Source organism: Rana temporaria, chromosome 4 (assembly GCF_905171775.1).
Source record: "Rana temporaria chromosome 4, aRanTem1.1, whole genome shotgun sequence".
In the NCBI taxonomy this organism is placed as follows: domain Eukaryota; kingdom Metazoa; phylum Chordata; class Amphibia; order Anura; family Ranidae; genus Rana; species Rana temporaria.
In genome coordinates, this window is record NC_053492.1 from 271,380,096 (window position 1) to 271,400,689 (window position 20,594).

The window sequence follows — 20,594 nt, forward strand, 5'->3', positions numbered from 1 at the left end:
TTACAACAGTCAGCTTTTACTTTTCTTGTAAAACCTTTATCTCAAAAGGAACATACTGTAGCCGTTACTGCTTATAAATTGTTAGTTTGGTTTCAATTTATTTTGTGTATTTAAATCTGCTAGTGCATCTAAATTAACACTCCTCTCACCTCAGATTAACAATGCTGCTGTCCAGAGTTGTCCCTGTTGCTCATTCAACTAAAGTGTAGGCATTTTAATGCAGGAGGCGTGTTACTGCAAACAAAAGAAAACCACTGCAGCCACCACATCTAATGATTGGTAAGGTGCAATAAATTTCAATTTTGGTTTTGAGTTGAATACCACTTTAATAATCTATTAATGCCAGGAACTGATAGGTCATGTTGGAATTCTTCTCTGATGGGCTATAAATCTATAGTACACTGAGCAGAGAGCTCAGTTTGGAATGCCCCAGCCATGACATCAGCTTGGGTGTAATCTATGCCCACTGCCAACAGAGAGGGGACAAAAATTGAGTACATGCAATCACATGACTGCACATTAAAAATAAAGAACATGGTACAGTAAAACTGACTTTTTTAAAAACGAATGAAACAATATTACACATTTCATGGGAACGTTTTGAGAGTAATGCCGCTTACACACAATCATTTTTGAGCATAAAAAAAAAACTTTGTTTTTCAGCATGTCGAAAAACCGACGTTTTCCCAACTTCATCATTAAAACGATGTTGCCTACACACCATCGTGTTAAAAAAAATGATCTAGCAAAGCGCGGTGACGTACAACATGTACAACGGCACTTTAAAGGAGATGTTCCATTCGCCTGATTCCGTGTTAGTAAAAGTCGATTTGCGCTTTTTTGTCTGTTACAGCGTGATGAATGTGCTTACTCCATTATGAACGGTAGTTTTACCAGAACGAGCGCTCCCGTCTCATAATTTGCTTCTGAGCATGCGTGGGTTTTTTACGTCGTTTTAGCCCACACACGATCATTTTTTACAACCCGAAAAACGAAATTGTTTAAATGACGTTAAAAAAATGCAGCATGTTCGATTTTTTTTTTGTCGTTTTTCAGAGCCTGAAAAATGATGTGAAGCCCACACACGATCATTTTAAATGACATTTTTTAAAAACAACGTTTTTTTTCATGCCGAAAAATGATCGTGTGTACGCGGCATAAGACTGCCCATCTACTTTTTTAACGTTCTGTAAATTAGTAATGCATCTGTATCATTCATCATTCAAAAAAATCATCATCAAAATGTAATTTTATTTGTAAGATCATACATTACTGCACTTATGAAATACATAAAAGGCTTGTCTTCGAACAAAACATCAGCTTGTAATTACACCTTTATTGACATCATTAGAAACACATAAATCTGCATTTTTTGCTAAGTATGTAAAACACCACGGTACTATAAAATCAAAACACAATAACAGCTAAGCAGAATATAATTTACTTCCTTTGTAAAAGGCTATTAAGGAATCTAGTCATAAATTTATTGTTGTCATGCTAGCTTTTTTCTGCAGGTACAGCTGGAAGATGCTTCACATTTACATCCATTTACCAGTCCATCAGAGTATATTTCAGAGTATATTTATATATATATATTGTAAGGGGTTAGCTCGGTAGCGGGGTGTGTGACCCCTTGGATGAGTTCACCACACACTGAATTTATACAGACTGGCAGTCGAAGACGGTTGAAAACAACGTTTTTGGTTTATTTTTCCATCTTGCTGGAAAACAATTGCAAGCATCCAAACAGCATAAACAAAATCAAACATAAAATAAACCCTAGCCACTCTGGGCGTCTACCTTCCACACAGGAACCTATCTATGAAGTCTAACACAGCCTACTGCTGGGTAGACAGTGCTGGTCATACAGCACAACACAATAGTCTTTTGATTTTTATCACACAGAAAAATCAATGGTCTCCTCACCTCCTCAGGAGACTTTCAGTACGCTGCTCTCCTACTCACAAAGCCTTAGGAATGATGCAGCAACAAAGTGGTAATCCTCTGGGCTACTTATAGAGGCCTTAATTGCCTCATTCTGAACAGCTGGAGTCTTTCAATGCCCTTAGACCTTGTCTGGCTAGTTTTGCAGCCGACGCCTAATAACGATTTGTGTATTGTCTAAACAAGGCATAAATGCATGTCCCGTCTGTGACAACACCCACAGATTTACCTGACTTCCTGTCACAATATATATATATATATATATATACACACACAAATGGCCAGTTTATTAGGTACACCTTGCTAGTACTGGATTGGACCCCCTTTTGCCTTCAGAACTGCCATAATTCTTCATGGCTTAGATTTAACAAAGTGTTGGAACCATTCCTCAGAGATATTGGTCCATATTGACATGATAGCATCACACAGTTGCTGCAGATTTGTCAGCTGCACATCCATGATGTGAATTTGCCATTCCACCACATCTCAAAAAATTGCTCTAATGGATCAATATCTGGTGACTGTGGAGTCCATTGAAGTACAGTGAACGCATTGTCATGGTTAAGAAACCAGTTTGAGGTGATTAGAGCTTTGTGATATGGTGCATTATCCTGCTGGAAGAAGCCATCAGAAGATGGGTACACTGTAGTCATAAAGGGATGGACATGGTCAGCAACAATACTTGGGTAGGCTGTGGAGTTTAAACAATGCTCAATTGGTACTAAGGGGCTCACAGTGTGCCAAGAAAATATCCCACACACCATTACACCTCCACCACCAGCTTGAACCGTTGATACAAGGCAGGATGGATACATGCTTTCATGTTGTTTATGCCAAATTGTGACCCTACCAGCTGAAAATCGAGACTCATGAGACCAAGCAATGTTTTTTCCAATATTCTAATGGCCAATTTTGGTCAGCATGTGCAAATTGTAGCCTCAGTTTCCTGTTCTTAGCTGACAGGAGTGGCACCCGGTGAAGTCTTCTGCTGCTGTAGCCCATTTGCTTAAGGTTTCAATGTGTTGTGCATTCAGAGATGGTATTCTGCATACCTTGGTAACCAGTGGTTATTTGAGTTACGGTTGTCTTTCTTTCATCTGGAACCAGTCTTCTCATTCTCCTCTAACCTCTGACATTAACAAGGCATTTTTCTCCACACAACTGCCGATCACTGGATATTTACTCTTTTTCGTAACATTCTCCATAAACCCTAGAGATGGTTGTGCTTGAAAATCCCAGTAGATGAGCAGTTTTTTAAATAACTAGATCAGTCAGTCTGCCACCAACAACCACGTCACGTTCAAAGTAACTTACATCCCCTTTCTTCCCCATTCTGATGCTTGGTTTGAACTTTATCACGTTGTCTTCACCATCTAGGTGCCAAAATGCATTGAGTTGCTGCCATTAGATTGGCTGATTAGTAATTTGTGTTACCAAGCAATTGAACAAGTGTACCTAATAAAGTGACCGGTGTGTGTATATCTATATATATCTATAGAGAGAGAGAGAGAGAGAGATATATATATATATATATATATATATATATATATATATATATATATATATATATATATATATATATATATATATATATATATATATATATAAATTGTTTTTCTCTTCAGAGAGATGTTGCATGTGTGGTGTGTCTTAAGCCTCATACACACGATCGGATTTTTCGACGGGAATTATGTGATGGCAGGCTTTTGTCGCAAAATCCGACCATTTGTATTCTCCATCGGACAATTGTTGTGGCATTTTCCGCCAACAAACCATTGGATAGCATGCTTTAAAATTTTCTGACAACAAATGTGTGTTGTCAGATTATCTGATCGTGTGTACACAAGTCCATCGGACAAAACTCCAAAGTACAAACATGCATGATCAAAAGCAATGCTAACCATAACACAACATTAGCGCCACCCATTGGGCAACGTCTGCTAAAGAGCTGAAAAACCACATAGTTTGGTGTTTGTTGGCTGACAATTCTTTGCCGTTTGTATGCAAGACACGTCTTAGAAAAACGTATCTGTCAGGCCAACCACAAATCCTTGTGTCCACACAGTTCTCTTTGCCTCAAATAATATATTTATTTATAGTTATATAAAATAAGGGACAGCCTTGTGGGTGGGTCTGGTGATAGTAACTCACACACTGTCCGGGTTCAATGAGTAGAACTTGTATTGTGGCAAAGGCAGAACTTGTGTTGCAGTTGTAGCGCCTGTGTACTTTTCAGTCAAATTTAGTTGGGGGATGAGAGAGTTATTTGCTCTCATTCATATTGATTGTTTAATTCAGCTATTGCCAGTTCTGGACTGTCCTGTGGGTCATTCTGTGCTCCAGAGATGTAGTTCCATCTCTGGATGGCAGGTGGCACCAGAGGGGTCCAGGCGGAGGAGCCTTTCTCCAGCAGCCAATGAGAGGAGTGTTTCCCTCACGGGGCATGCTGGGGAGGGGTATTTCTGTGGCTGACGCCATTTTGTGGTGTCTTCGCGGGTTCTTGGTTCCAGGTGCGGCACCCACCTTTAGGGTATGCGCATATCACGGGTCCCGGCGATATGGCCTACCAGGCCGAGGCGCACATGCTACGCGGAGTTCCTGACTCTGGGCCCTCATGGCCCGGAGCAACTGATGCTACCAAGGGGCCCCAGTGACTTACTGGGTCCCCCAACTTTATCAAGAAGATCCCAAGCGAGTTGTGCTGTTCGGTGGGGAGTCGGTCTGAGGAGAACCCGGAGGCAGGTGATCCAATAGGGCTTAGACCATCCATCGGGGATCTGGGTGACCGGACACTGACAGGTTGTATGCTGCAAACTGTTAGTCGGTGACCCCAAGCTATCAAGTCTACCTGAGGAGGATTCAGGTAAAACTGTGTTTACTGGGAGGATTCGCTCCATCATCCATATTCACAAGTATTGGGCCTGTGGCAGAGGTCTCACTACAAAATCTAAGTCTTATTAGAGCCAAGTCTGTGGCAGAGACTTGTTCCTTCCCAGCAGTTTCGAGTGACACTCTGGCTGCCAGGCCTGTGAGAGGGACCTGTCCAGGGGCACTACACCCACTCCGGCTAGAGTGGCGACGAAGTAAGATTAATTGTTGGAGGCAGGACTGCTTCTTCTATCCATAGCCTGAATCTGCAAAGTTCTCTCCTTTTCACCAATCTATTCTATCTACCTCAAGTTAATTGTTGGTCATGTTGGACCAGTAATAAAGCATTGAAACCGTCACCCTGCTATCTGGATATTCTGTTACTGCTTCGCATCATCATCATCCCTAGACACAACACAGAGGTAACATAATTATGCCGATCCCAAATCTAACCAGCGGCTCCTGAGGGGGTAGTGCTACACAGTAAAGGCAGAACTTATATTGTAGTAAAGGCAAAACAGTCTACAACTACCCCGATGGGAGAGGTCCCAACCAGGAGCACTTACCAATGCCAACAGCATGTAGTGGAGCAGGTATCAGCCAAACTGACAACGTCTGTCTGGAGGGGCAGAAAGCGGCCTGGCCATCTCGTACCCAAGCGGGAAAATGTCCAAGGAACTTGAAAGCTCTAAACTTCCTCTTCTCACCTGGAACCTTTCCCTGCTGCCAATTCTGTCCCTGACAGATGTCGGACCTGTCCCTACACTACCCACATGTGAATGCGCACCAAAACCTGAGGTGCAGGGACCAAAAAAGACTCTGCAGGTCACCTGGATGCAGTGCAACCAACCAAAAAGCTGCCTTTAGGAACTAGGAAACCACAGAGAAACAAAGATTCCCCCTGACTTCCTCTTCAAGCTTATGATGCTGCTCCGGTCATGCTTCACCTAGAGTGGAGGAAGCAGACTGCACCTGCCTAGAACCTGACCTAGCGTTACCCCACTTCCTCCACTCACATTCTGTATTTACCCCTCCATTCAATGTGTACCAAATGTACCTCACCCCTGCCACTATGCAGCCCAGATTTACCTCATCTCTTTCAGTGCACAGCCAAGATTAACCTCAGGCTTTATATGTATACATTGGTATGTTGATGTGCCATTTATCTTGAATGGCACCCCAATGAACCTCGGCAATGCACTTACGTTTCAACCCACCACAGCACAACACAATGCACGTTGACATGAAAAATGCTGCAATGCACCTCAATAAACCAAATGCTTTGTGGTATAGTGCAATGTAGTGTGATTAGCTCCAATCCCTTCTAACTCTATGGCCCAGATTTACTCCCAACTGTATAACCCAGACAGTGATGTAAACTTGGACTTGCTCACAATATCGTTGAGCGAGAACCAAGAACCAGACAGTGGGTTTTAAACCAGTTAGATGGATACACTAACTGGATACCTTACCTAAAGCAAATCTTCTAAAATCTCTATGCTAGGCCCAAGCTTTTTCACCAATGCAGTCATTCACTTTGCCCAGTCCATTGATGAGAAAAAGGCACAATCCTACAGTGTGCCTAGCCATTTTGCAACAGCTATGTGGAAAACTATTTACCAATTATACAATATTAAAATACACCTGCCTGGAAGGTCTAAATTATTTAAATGTTCTGCTCTGGCAGGCGTTTGTGGCGCAGTTGTGGGGCTTTAAGAGTAGTTTATTTTCTGTAATGGAATAGGCGATTGTGGAGCAGTTTTAACGTGCCTTAACGCTCATAAAATGCTTCAAAACTGCACATAGGGCATTTGGGGGGCTCTTTTAACTCGTCATTAGCGCTTGTAAAAAGGTTATACTAAAGCGCATTGACGACAGTCAAATACCCATACTAATGCTATAGGAGCGTTTGTTGAGCGTTAGAAATTTAGTCAAGTATGAACAAGCCCTAAGGTGAGCAGTGAATCACTTGTGAACATATTGGTTGCCATGGACCTTGGAATGCTGAAGTGTTTCTACTTGAAATCTGTTACACAGTGGGGGGTCTTCTGCCCTGTCTTAAGGCTAACCCCCCCCCCCCTCTAGACATCTCCATGGTCTGGAGGAAAAGCATTGTTCTGTGTCTGGCTGTTTGTGTACATTTATTGCGCCCTGGTGCTTCTGTCTCATTACACATAGCAGTCCTTCTATTCAAGCTATCAGACCAATCCCTGCTGACCCTGTTTCAAGCCCTCATTTGCATGGCTAAGAGGACCTAATTGAGAACTGCAATGTACTTTACAATTGACCAATAGGAAAGCGGTTGTTGGGGGCGGGGTGTTCAAACTGCTGTATAAAAGTGTGTTGTGTGCATCCAATAAAAGAGTTTTCCTGTTTGAACTTACATACAGCCTGCCTGGTGTTTGTTCTGATGGATTTCGAATGGCACATAGCTGTGGTTCGAGTCCCGGAGCCTTGGATGACCGAACCATCAGACGTTGCGATCTGCAATCTGATTCAATAGCAGCAGAGGAGTGTCGGGAGAGTGGAACCGAGCGAGCAAGGGTCTTGTTACATTGGTAAATATTTGTAAAATAGGAAAAGTGATTTTCAATTGTACCACTTGAAAAGTTGAATAAAACATCAGTTGGAAAAAAAATTGATTCAAGTTCAAAATCAGGCAATTCCAATATATATTTACATAAAATCATGGTCCTTTTTATTTATTTATTTTTACATTTGTTTGCATTTGTCATCCTATACTAAAAAAGGTTTTACAATAAAATTAAAAATGCTACCACAGCCTTCTGGAACCTGTGTCCCAAGATGCTGCGGGCAGAAAGGTGGGCCAAGCTTCCACTTGGACCGCCCAGGCGATCCGGTTGGAAGTAGGAGCAGGTAACTGTGCAAACAAATATATATATATATTGTGAGGGGTTAGCTCAGTAGCAGGGTGTGTGACCCCTTGGATGGGTTCACCACACACTGAATTTATACAGACTGGCAGTCGAAGACGGTTGAAAACAAAGTTTTTGGTTTATTTTTCCATCTTGCTGGAAAACAATTGCAAGCATCCAAACAGCATAAACAAAATCAAACATAAAATAACTCCTAGCCACTTTGGGCGTCTACCTTCCACACATGAACCTATCTATGAAGTCTAACACAGCCTACTGCTGGGTAGACAGTGCTGGTCATACAGCACAAAACAATAGTCTTGATTTTGTTTCACACAGAAAAAATCAATCCTCTCCTCACCTCCACAGAAGACCTTCTGGCACTGCTCTCCTACTCACACAGCCTTAGGAGTGATGCAGCCAATTAGTGGTAATCCTTTGGACTTTTTATAGAGGCCTTAATTGCCTCACTCTAAACAGCTGGAGTCTTCCAACGGCCCTTAGCCTTCCTGGCTACATTTTCCAGCCCACGCCTAATAACGATTGGTGTATTGTCTAAACAAGGCAAAAAGGAATGTTCCGTCTGTGACAACACCCACAGATTTACCTGACTTCCTGTCACAATATATATATATATATATATATATATTTGACCTGTTTCTTTTGCCTGCAGTCTTATAGGGCAGGGAGGAAATCCTTGCCAAACTAGCATTCAGACTGAGCTTTCTTCCCTCATGGCTGCAAGGGCAGTGGGGGAGTAAAAATGTGTGTATGGGCTGCTGGGGTTTGGGGCTTTAAAATTCAAGATCAAAGCACAGGTTCAATTTAAGGCCTTAAAGTGGTTGTAAAGGCTTAGGGTTTTTCTCTGCATTAAGGTAAAAAACATTCCATGGTCAGCTCCCCCAGCCCCTCTAAATACTTACCAGAGCCTGATCTCTATCCAGTGGCACTGCTCTCTCTCCTCACAGGACATGAAGGCAGCAGCGTGAGTCATTAGTGCCTGCTGCTGTCAATCAAATCTTGTGAGGAGGGAGTCGGGGGCGGGACTGGGTTGTGCTGTGTGTGTCAATAGATGCACACAGCCTGGCTCAGTATCGAGCCCGCAGAAGTGCCCCCATAAACAAAGGAAACACAAAAGAACACAAATTTTGTTATCACATCTAATAATTGGTAGGATGCAATAGATTACATTTTAGGTTGTGGGTTTAATACCACCTTAACTAAAATGAAGCTGTGCATTAAAACTACTGCCCCTATTTATTAAAAGGAATTTATAGACATTGCAGTTTGAATTTAACTGTCATGTTCCATTTCTCTGTGTAAACCTGGCAGTAAAAAACTCAGTATGAAAGCAAATAGATTCTCAAAGTAATATTGTCTTAATATTGAATTATCAGAAATATAATTAATTGTATATAACACATAGCCTGTAATAGTACAACAAAATGTATTTGGTTTGTGTTTCATGATGGGAAAGCTGTTTTATAAATTGCACGTCCTTCTTATTAGACATTAATAGTAAAAGCATATCTGCACCTTCCTAAGCATTCAGCATTAAAGCTATACAAATAAATGGACTTACAATTTTGAAGATTTCTTGCTTTCGGTTTGATGACCTTGCCATCTCAGAGATACTGGAATCTGCAAATAACTCCTGCTATCCCAGCTTGTCCCAGTGGTACTTTGTTTGTCTGGAGGCTTTGCTTGTTTGTTGTACATTGCATTGATCTTATGTTTCCTTCTGTCTCTAGTGATGGTGAACTCTTGGCTGCTCCTCCCACAATGTGCACGCATTTAGCAGCGGAAAGCAAATTGATTGCCAGCAGGACCGTTTGAAAGCACAATAACCTGACTCAGATTAAATAATGTGGCTGTTCCATTTACGCAAATGGAAGAAAAAGAACATCTAAATTACCTCTGTGCTTCTTCTTGTTTCCTGTTGTTGTTTTCTGATATGTTATTATTGTAATCTCAAGGGCAATTGAATAAATGCTGAAATACAAGAAATGTATCATTTTTGTAAATATCTTTGTTAAAGATGGTTTACTCACTTTTACTTGTAAATTGTTCCATGGAACCACTGACCTGTTTCTGCATCTCCTTAACCGCTTCAATACTGGGCACTCTTACCCCCTTACTGCCCAGGCCAATTTTCAGCTTTCAGCGCTGTGACACTTTAAATGACAATTGCACAGTCATGCAACACTGTACTCAAATTACATTTTTATAATTTCTTCCATATAAAGATAGCTTTCTTTTTGTGGTATTTAATCACCGCTGGGCTTTTTATTTTTTGCTAAAAAAAAAAAAAAAAATTACCGGAAATTTTGAAAAAAAAAAAAGTTTTTCCTAGTTTCTGTCCGAAAATTTTGTAAATAAGTAATTTTTCTCCTTCACTGATATGCACTGATGGGCACTGATGAAGCGGCACTGATGGGCACTGATGAGAAGGCACTGATGAGGTGGCACTGAAGGCACTAATATGCCACACTGATGGGCACTGATAGATGCCACTGATATGTGGCACTGATGAGCACTGATAGGTGTCACTGATGGGCAGGGCTGGTGCAAGGGTTTTTGACACCCTAGACAAACCCTCATTTTGCTGCCACCCCACCTTGGCTCCACCCCTGACTCCACCCTCTTTGCCCTGCCCATGTATTCTCCACCTTTTTAACCACTTCAATACAGGGCATTTTCACCCCCTTCCTGCCCAGACCAATTTTTAGTTTTCAGCGCTGTTGCACTTCGAATGACAATTGTGCGGTCTTGCAACACTGTACCCAAATGAAATCTTTGAAATGTTTTTTTCCTACACAAAAATAGATTTATTTTGGTGGTATTTGATCATCTCTGCGGTTTTAATTTTTTGCGCTATAAACAAAAGAAGATCGACAATTTTGAATAACACGCAATATTTTTTACTTTTTGATTTAATAAATATCCCAATTTAAAAAAAAAAATTTCCTCAGTTTAGACCGATACGTATTCTTCTACATATTTTTGGTAAAAAAAATAAAATCGCAATAAGCGTATATTGATTGATTTGCGCAAAAGTTATAGCGTCTACAAAATAGGGGATAGATTTATGGCATTTTTTTTTTACTAGTAATGGCGGTGATCTGTGATTTTATTGTGACCGTAACATTGCGGCGGACATATCAGACACGTTTTTGGGACCATTCACATTTATACAGCGATTAGTGCTATAAAACTGCACTGTTTTCTGTGTAAATGTGCCTGGCAGAGAAGGGGTTAACACTAGTGGCGCTGAAGGGGTTAATATGTTCTCTATTGAGTGATTCTAACTGTAGGGGGAGGGGACACACAAGGGGAGGAGACCGATCTGTGTTCCTCTGCACTGGGAAAATACATCGGTCTCCTCACCTCTGACAGGAGGTGGATCTGTGTGTTTACAGATACAGATTCACACTCCTGCCGTGATCGCGGGTGCCCGGCAGACATTGCGGCCACCAGGCACGCGCATCGGGTCACGAGCGAAGCCGGGAAAAAGGACGTCATATGACGTCCACCCGGAGGGAGGGTTCCTGCCGGCGTCATATTACTATGGCCCAGTAAGGAAGTGGTTAATGAAGTGCCCATCAAATGCAGCCTCACCAGAACCCATCAATGCAGCCTACCAGCGCCCATCAATGCAGCCTCACCAGCACCCATCAATGCAGCCTCTCCAGCGCCCATCAAAAGCAGGCTCACCAGCGCCCATCAACTGCAGCCTACCAGCGCTCATCAACTGCAGCCTACCAGCACCCATTAACTGCAGCCTACCAGTGTCCATCAATGAATGTTAACTTGCTTCCATTCATTGGGGAGTCAGGATACCGACACAGTCCTCTGCCTGCTGATGCTGAGACTTAGTTGTTTTCTGCAGAGAAAAGAGAGTAGGAACACCAGTGGCTGGGCGCCCTAGGTGCGAGGTGCGCCCTAGGCGGCTGCCTGGCTTGCCTAGTGGTAGCACCGGCCCTGCTGATGGGCACTGATAAGTAGCACTTTTGGGCAATGACAGGCGGCACTGATGAGAAAGGGAGTAGCCGCTCCAGGTGGGAACCCAAATGAAAATCCACCGTGGCAGATAACTCAGGTGCAGGCAATGCACTCAGCAAGGCAGGAACAAAAGGTGTTTCTGGACAGCCACATTCTGAACAAGTGGCAGCCTTTATTAAAATAAGGACAACACTACAAGTTACAGCAAAAATGAAAATAAGGTTTTATTTTCATTTTTGCTGTGACTTGTAGTGCTCTCCTTATTTTAATAAAGGCTACAATTTGTTCAGAGTGCGGCTGTCCAGAAACACCTTTTGTTCCAGGCGGCACTGATGGGTACTGAAATGCAGCACTGACTTTTTAAACAGAATATAGGTGGATAAAGCACCTGGACCAGATGGCATCCAACCACAGATCCTAAAAGAATGGAGCTCTGTCATTTCAAAGCCATTGTTTCTAATTTTTAGGGACTCGTTAATGACTAGAATGGTACCACTGGATTGGCGTAGGGCCAATGTGGTGTCCATATTTAAAAAGGGATTAAAGTCTTTACCAAGTAAATATAGACCTGTTAGTTTAACTTCTATAGTCGTGAAGATACTGGAGAGTTTAATAAAAGACCACATAGACAAGTTTTTGCTGGAAAAAAAAAAAAATTAAGCAACAGACAGCATGGATTCATGAAAGACAGAAGTTGTCAGACAAACCCGATTTCTTTTTACAAAGGAGGTAAATAAAAACTTGAACAGAGCGTTGGCTGTGGACGTTGTGTGCTTGGATTTTGCAAAAGCGTTTGACAGCATGACAGATGACACCAAGCTATGCAGTGGAAAACCATCTTTACAGGATGTCTCCAATGTACAAGCTGACAGCAATGCACTGTCTAATTTGGCAACTAAGTGGAAAATTAGGTTTAATGAATATGCATGCATCATATATACTAGGAGGATAACAACTGGGGGAATCTGTAGTGGAGAAGGATCGAGGGTTTTGGTAGATCATAAGCTCAATAACAGCATGCAATGCCAAGCTGCGGTTTCCAAAGCGAGTCCTTTCTTGTATTAAGAGAGGTATGGACTCCACAGAGAGATAAAAATATGACACTGTTCAAATCAGAGGCGTTCCTAGGGGGGTGCGGGGGGTGCGGTCCACCCCGGGTGACACCCGCTAGAGGGGTGACACCATCCCGATTTAAAAAAATATATATATATATTTTTTTTTAGCTGACATGTGGGGGGGGGGGGGGGCGGCAGAGGTGCAGGTGGCTGTGTAATGTAAAAGAGGTGCAGTGATGCAAGGTGCTGTGTAATGTAAAGGGGTGCAGAGGGCTGTGTAGTGTAAAAGGGTCCAGAGGTGCAGGGGGCTATGTGATGTAAAGGGGTGCAGAGGTGCAGGCGGCTGTGTAATGTAAAAGGGGTGCAGTGATGCAGGGTGCTGTGCAATGTAAAGGGGTCCAGTGATGCAGGGTGCTGTGTAATGTAAAGGGGTGCAGAGGGCTGTGTAGTGTAAAAGGGTCCAGAGGTGCAGGGGGCTATGTGATGTAAAGGGGTGCAGAGGTGCAGGCGGCTGTGTAATGTAAAAGGGGTGCAGTGATGCAGGGTGCTGTGCAATGTAAAAGGGTTCAGAGATGCAGGGTGTTATGAGATGTAAAGGGGTCCAGTGATGCAGGGTGCTGTGTAATGTAAAGGGGTCCAGTGATGCAGGGTGTTGTGTAATGTAAAGGGGTGCAGAGGGCTGTGTAGTGTAAAAGGGTCCAGAGGTGCAGGGGGCTATGTGATGTAAAGGGGTGCAGAGGTGCAGGCGGCTGTGTAATGTAAAAGGGTCCAGAGATGCAGGGTGCTATGAGATGTAAAGGGGTCCAGTGATGCAGGGTGCTGTGTAATGTAAAGGGGTCCAGTGATGCAGGGTGCTGTGTAATGTAAAGGGGTCCAGTGATGCAGGGTGCTGTGTAATGTAAAGGGGTCCAGAGGTGCAGGGTGCTGTGTAATGTAAAGGGGTCCAGAGGTGCAGGGGGCTATGTGATGTAAAGGGATCCAGTGGTGCAGGGGTTGTGTAATGTAAAGAGGTGCAGGGTGTTGTGTAATGTAAAGGGGCCCAGAGGTGCATGGTGCTGTGTAATGTAAAAGGGTCCAGAGGTGGAGGGGGCTGTGAGATGTAAAGGGGTCCAGTGATGCAGGGTGCTGTGTAATTTTAAAGGGGTCCAGTGATGCAGGGTACTGTGTAATTTTAAAGGGGTCCAGTGATGCAGGGGGCTGTGTAATGTAAAGAGGTCCAGAGGTGCAGGGTGCTGTGTAATGTAAAGGGGTCCAGTAATGCGGGGTGCTGTGCAATGTAAAGTGGTCCAGAGGTGCAGTTGTGGAGAGGGGTACACAGTAGTAACAAAAAGATATTTAAGGATGCAGAGGTATGCAGGGGGCACAGTGGGGTGTTTTTACATTTTAACGTGGGGGGGGTGCCAGATATTGGATCCGCCCCGGGTGCCAAATGCTCTAGGTACGCCCCTGGTTCAAATCATTATTAAGATCTCATCTGGAATATGCAGTTCAGATTTGGGCACCAGTTCTCAAAAAGGATATCGGGGAACTGGAGAGAGTGCAGGGAAGGGCAATCAAGCCGATAAGCGGAATGGAGGAGCTCAACAATGAGGAAAGATTAGAGGAATCTATTCCCTCTTGAGAAGTGGAGATCGCCACTAAGGGACCATCTACCTTGATACCGGAGAACACTGTGAGTAGCTGAAGTACCTGAGCAGTATTCTCACCAGCCGGGGACGGTGAAGAGTTGGAAAACTTCAGCAGGTGCCAAGCCAGGGACCCAGCCAGTGGAGATGATGCTTGCAGAGCATTATTGTGCGCCAAGCCAGGGGCCAAGCAGGCCAGTGGAGTGACGCTTGAGGAGTATCTGTGAGTGCCAAGCTAGGGACCAAGCAGGGACACGGGGTGACACTTGAGGAAGAGTAAGAAGATTGGAAGAGCTCAGAAGATCCAGTGGTAAGTCTAGTGAAAGACTGGGAGCTCAGCGGAGAGAAGTTCTACAATAGGAGATTGTAGGAGAAGTGAAGGAATTCATTGCAACCTTTTTTAAAAACTGTTACAAGACTGTTCCCTGCATGGCTGTCTGCCCATAGAAGTATCAGAGTCTGCCAATTAACATCTACTTACGGGTGTCCTGGCCCCAACCCTCTCTCCCAGCACACGAGCAGCTATTCATTTACATTGTGCTTTGTTCGGCAATTAACTGTATTTATCTCACCTAAATCAGGCTAACATGTCTTCCCCATCTCCTAACCAGTCATTCAAGGAGGGCATGGTGCCAACCCTGCTGAAACAAGGCATAATCAAACCAATTTAAAAAAAAACACCCTCGACACCAAAGACCCAAACCACCATCAACCCATAACAGGCCTAAATGTTGTCACGTACCTTACCAGAGGCCGAAGTGCTGAGAGGGCTTCCCTTGCAACTAAGTGCAGAACGCCCCCTGGAGGTGACACAGGGGGTGCTACGCCCAGAGATGCAGGGGTTGCCAGCTGTGACTTGCTGAGTAGATGTTGGAGATCAGCTGTATACCAGGATACGTAGTCAGGCAGGGGTACCACAGAAGTACCAGATGAGGTAGACTGGCAGGGAAACCCAGGGGCGGAGTCAGGAGCCAAGCCGGTAGTCATACACAGGAAGCAGGAAGTAACTGGAGCAGGTCAGAAGGCAAGCCGAGGTCATACACTGGAACAAGCAGACAGGAACAGGATAAAGGGTAAGCCGAGAGACAAGCCGGGGGTCATGCACAGAGAAGTCTGGTCAGGCAAGCCGGGTCGTCAACAGGTACACAGGAAAACAGGAACAAGAGCTCAGGATCACACAAAGGCTGAAGTTAATGCAGCAGTTGGTAACTGCTGCAGCAAGTCTTTAAATAGGGCACTGACGCCAGGAGTCCCGCCCGCATTGCGTTCGTACTGGCGCACACGCGTGCGCAGTAAAGAACAAAGAACTTACGTGTTGTTGCCCGTATGCCCGCGCATGCGCACTGTGCTCGTTGGTCCATGCAAGACAGGTCTGACAGTTCTTCCACGGTTGGTTCCCTGAGAGTGCCCCCCCCTCAGGGGCAGCCTCCGGATGCCCAAACGTACTTGCTTCTCAGGATACTTTCTGAAGAATTCAGCCAACAGTTTAGGGGCATGAACATCTTTTGCAGGTTCCCAAGAGCTTTCTTCGAGAGAGTAGCCCTTCCATTTTACTAGGTATTGGATTTGTCTACCTCTCTTCCGACTATCCAAAATGGCTTCCACTTCAAATTACGTGTCCTCCCCCACTGTAACTGGAGGCGGAGGTGGGTCTTCTCTTCCAGGAAAGGGGCCGGTAATGGCTGGTTTGAGAAGTGAGACGTGAAAGACTGGATGAATCTTGTAGGAGTTCGGCAGGGATAATTCGAAGGCCACAGGATTCATTTTTTTCTTAATTTAGAAAGGACCAACGAACCTAGGACCCAGTTTCCGGGACAGGCAGGACAGTTTAAGGTTCAAAGTAGAAAGCCAAACCTTTTCTCCTACTTCCAGAGTCGGACTCTCCTTCTTTCTCCTGTCATAGTATTTCTTATAGTCCTCCTGGGATTTTTCCATAGTTTCCTGAAGAACCTGTAAATTTTCTTGGAGAAAGGTTAATCTGTCTTGTACAGCAGGCACCGTTGCTTCAGGAACGGTATTGGGCAAGAAGGACGGATGACAAACGTAATTTGCCCAAAACGGAGACTGATTAGTGGTGAAGTGTACTGAATTATTGTATGCAAATTTGGCACATGAAAGTAGGGCTACCCAATTGTCCTGAGAGGAGGTGGAAAAGCAGCGGAGATATTGCTCCAGTGTTTGATTGGTTCTCTCCGTTTGGCCATTTCGATGTTCAAGGCTTTACAGAGGGCTTTCCAAAATCTAGAAGTAAATTGCACCCCTCTGTCGGATACAATACTACTGGGCAGGTCATGCAATCTCACAATCTCCTTGATAAATGTATGTGCCATATCCATGGCCGAGGGGGTCCCTAATAAAGGCAAAAAATGGGCCATCTTCGTTAGCCGGTCGACCACCACCAGGATCGTGGTAAACCCTTCAGAGGGGGGTAATTCCACTATGAAATCCATAGATATCGCTTTCCATGGGTGGTCCGGGACAGGTAATGGTCTTAACAGGCCCCAGGCTTGTGTGCGGCTTCCTTTACTTCTGGCACAAACTGTACAGGAACTCACAAAGTCCTTGCAATCCTTCCTTAGGTCAGGCCACCAGTAGGATCGCTGAATCAGCTCAGAAGTCTTATGGACCCCAAAATGACCGGCAAGCTGGTGTTCATGAAGGGTCTTGAGAAGCTGAAGTCTGGCTCCCTCTGGAACAAAAATCTTATCTCCGTGCCACAGGAGCCCTTCTTGTTTTCTGAATGCAGACCTCTCGGATTCAGGACATTGAGCAGAGGCTTGTTCCAGGGCTGACTTTAGGTCGGGCTGAATCAACAAAAAATTCTGGGGGGACAGGATGGTACTGGGAACGACAGTCTCTGGGGTTTCTGAGAACATGCGTGAAAGGGCATCTTATATATCATTCTTGGACCCTGGGCGGTAGGTAAGATGAAAATTAAATCTTGAAAAGAATAAAGCCCATCTGGCTTGCCGTGGTCTTAGTCTTTTGGCAGACCTGAGATATTCAAGATTCTTATGGTCTGTGAATACCATGATGGGATGAGCAGCACCTTCAAGGAGATACCGCCATTCCTCTAAAGCAGTTTTTATTGCCAGTAACTCCCGATCCCCCACGTCATAGTTCTTTTCCGGCTGGCTCAATTTTCGGGAGAAAAAGGCTATTGGGTGTAACAGAGCTTTAGGGCCTTGTCGTTGAGACAAGATGGCCCCTACGGCAACTTCTGATGCGTCGACCTCGAGGACATAAGGTAACGTTGCATCCGGGTGCCGTAGAATGGGGGCTGAGGTGAACAGAGTCTTTAGTTTACTAAAGGCCTCCTGGGCCTCCTGGGTCCACTGAAAACGGGTATGCTGGCGGGTCTGCTGGGTAATGGGGGCAATGATGCCAGAAAAGTCTTTAATGAATCTCCTGTAGAAGTTTGCAAACCCGATGAACCTTTGGATGCCCTTCTTATCAGTAGGGACTGACCATTCCAAAATAGCGGACACTTTTTGAGGATCCATGGAGACTCCGGACGTGGAAATGATTAGACCCAGGAACTGTATGCAAGATTTTTCAAATTCGCACTTTTCCGCTTTTGCGTAGAGCCCGTGCAGCCTTAATGTGGCTAGTATCTTCCGGACATGGGTTCTGTGTAATTCCAAGGTAGCAGAAAATATAAGAATGTCATCTAAGTAAACGATTACAAAGTAATCCAGGAACTCTCTGAAGATGTTATTCACAAAATGCTGGAAGGTCGCCGGAGCGTTGCATAGACCGAAAGGCATAACGAGATATTCGAAATGTCCGAAACGGGTTCTAAAGGCAGTCTTCCATTCGTCCCCCTCCCAAATACGCATGAGGTTGTAGGCACCTCGTAGATCCAGTTTCGTAAAGACTCGTGCAGTACGGAATTTTTGAAAAAGTTTGGGAATGACAGGGAGAGGGTAACGATTCTTGATGGTGATCTTATTGACAGGGCCACCATCAGGGGGGTACAGGCAGTACACCTGTAAGGGGCCCGGAGGTCCCCAGGGGCCCGGATGGCAACCCCCTTTAAAGATTTTTTTTTTTTTTTTAGGGGTCCGGAGGTCCCCAGGGGCCCGGAGGCCCACAGGGCCCCAGATGGCAACTCCCCTTTTTTTTATTTATTTTTTATTAAAAAAAAATGTAATATATTTTTATTTTATTTTTTATTATATATTTTTTATTTTTTATTATATATATATATATATTTTTTATTATATATATTTTGTATATATATATATATATATATATATATATATATATATATATATATATATATATTAGGGTTGTCCCGATACCACTTTTTTAGGACCGAGTACAAGTACCGATACTTTTTTTCATGTAGTCGCCGATACCGAATACCGATACTTTTTTTAAATGTCATGTGACAGTTTTCAAACCACAATACAGACTAAGGATATTTTCTTTAGAATTATGAAGAACTCTAACTCAAGACATTATAAAAGAATAAAAATGAGTAAAAATGAATAAAAATGTTTTATTTGCTTGTCACGCAGTAGTAAAAAACTCAAAGAATTTTCATAGAACATGTTGATAAATACAAAAAAAGTATTCTATTTAGGTATCGGGAGCATTTGCGCGAGTACGAGTACTCCCGCAAATACTCGGTATCGGTCCCGATACCGATACTAGTATCGGTATCTGGACAACCCTAATATATATATATATATATATATATATATATATATATATATATATATATATATATATTTATTATTATTAAAGGGCCCAGAGGTCCCCGGGGCCCGGATGGCAACCCCCCTTTTTTTTATAAAAAAAAATATTATTATTTTTTATATATTTATTTATTAAAGGGCTCAGAGGTCCCCAGGGCCCCATGTGGCAAACCCCCCTTTTCTTTTATAAATGTTTATTTTATTTTTTTTGTTTATATATATTTATTTATTTTAAAAAATTTTATTAAAGGGCCCAGAGGTCCTCAGGGCCCCTGGATGGCAAACATCCTTTTTTTTTATAAAATGTTTATTTTTAATTTTTTTATTTTTTTATTAAAGGGCCCAGAGGTTTCCTTTTTTATTATTATTATTAAAGGGCCCAGAGGTCCCGGATGGCAACCCCCCTTTTTGTAATTAATTTTTATAAAAAAAAAAAAAAAATATGTGTGTATATATATATATATATATATATATATATATATATATATATATTATTAAAGGGCCCAGAGGTCCCAGGGCCCAGGTGGCAGCCCCCCCCCCCCCGCTTCTCAATTTCAGGCGGCACCCCCCCCCCCATGCCTGAAGCTGTGTAAGGGGCCCCATAATTTCTGATGGCTGCCCTGCTTATTGAGTTCCCTGTAATCCACACAGGGCCTGAGGGTGTGATATTTTTTCTCCACAAAGAAGATTCCGGCACCGGCTGGAGAGGAAGATGGGCGGATGAACTTCTTTTCTAGGTTTTCGTCAATTTATTGACGCAAGGTCTCGAGCTCAGTCTCTGAAAGTGAGAATATTCGCCCAAAGGGGATTTCTGCACCAGGCAACAACTCAATAGGACAGTCGTAAAGGCCGATGGGGTGGCAACGTATCGGCCTTCTTTTTGTCCAAGACGTCTAGAAAATCATGATAGACTGACGGAACATCTGGGTTGGAAGTGGAGGCTGGCTGGACGGTGAGGCAACTGGGAGAAACTCATGCAGTGCTGGCGGCAGTAACTTGATTTGAAGGAGATGCTCCCTGTGCTCCAGTCTATCTGTGGGCTATGTGCCCGTAGCCAAGGGAGTCCCAGGATCACAGGAAACATCGGTGAACAGATAACATCAAGACAGAGGAACTCTTGATGACCAGAATCAGTTGAGGTGAATATAGGTAAAGTCTCTTGGGTAACAGGCCCTGAACAAGGTGTGGATCCATCAACTAAATGAATCTCAAGTTTATGTTCCTTGATCCGCAGAGGAATTCGGTAGTCTTTAGCAATGGAAATGTCCAAAAAGCAACTACAAGCTCCGGAATCAATGATTGCTGGGAATCTGACCTCCCCTCTTGCCAACTGTAATGCGACATGGAGAACCAGGTGAGTTGAGGAGGGGTTCGGGATTCGGAGATGCACGAGGTTGCGGGGAGACGATCTTCAGGGTCGGATTGGACAGTTGGAACGAAGATGTCCGGCCTCTCCGCAGTAAAAACAAAGGTTCGCTTGCCGGCGATTAAGTCTTTCATTGGGGGTCAGGGCAGGGCGAA

General features: G+C 43.8%; 1 protein-coding gene and 1 long non-coding RNA gene across 2 annotated transcripts in view; one reads left to right on the forward strand and one right to left on the reverse strand.

Moving 5' to 3' along the window:
* TRAPPC3L (trafficking protein particle complex subunit 3L) overlaps positions 1-9,516 on the reverse strand; it is a 113,246-nt gene extending 103,730 nt beyond the window's left edge. Inside the window, exon 1 of the mRNA XM_040350276.1 lies at positions 9,271-9,516. Within this exon, the coding sequence (XP_040206210.1) occupies positions 9,271-9,312 (42 nt within the window). The 5' untranslated portion in view covers positions 9,313-9,516. The remainder of the gene's footprint in view (positions 1-9,270) is intronic.
* Positions 7,331-9,695, forward strand: LOC120937234. The gene is made up of 2 exons (XR_005748691.1): positions 7,331-7,370; positions 9,440-9,695. It is a non-coding gene; the product is annotated as an uncharacterized LOC120937234 (long non-coding RNA).
* Positions 9,696-20,594: the final 10,899 nt, after the last annotated feature.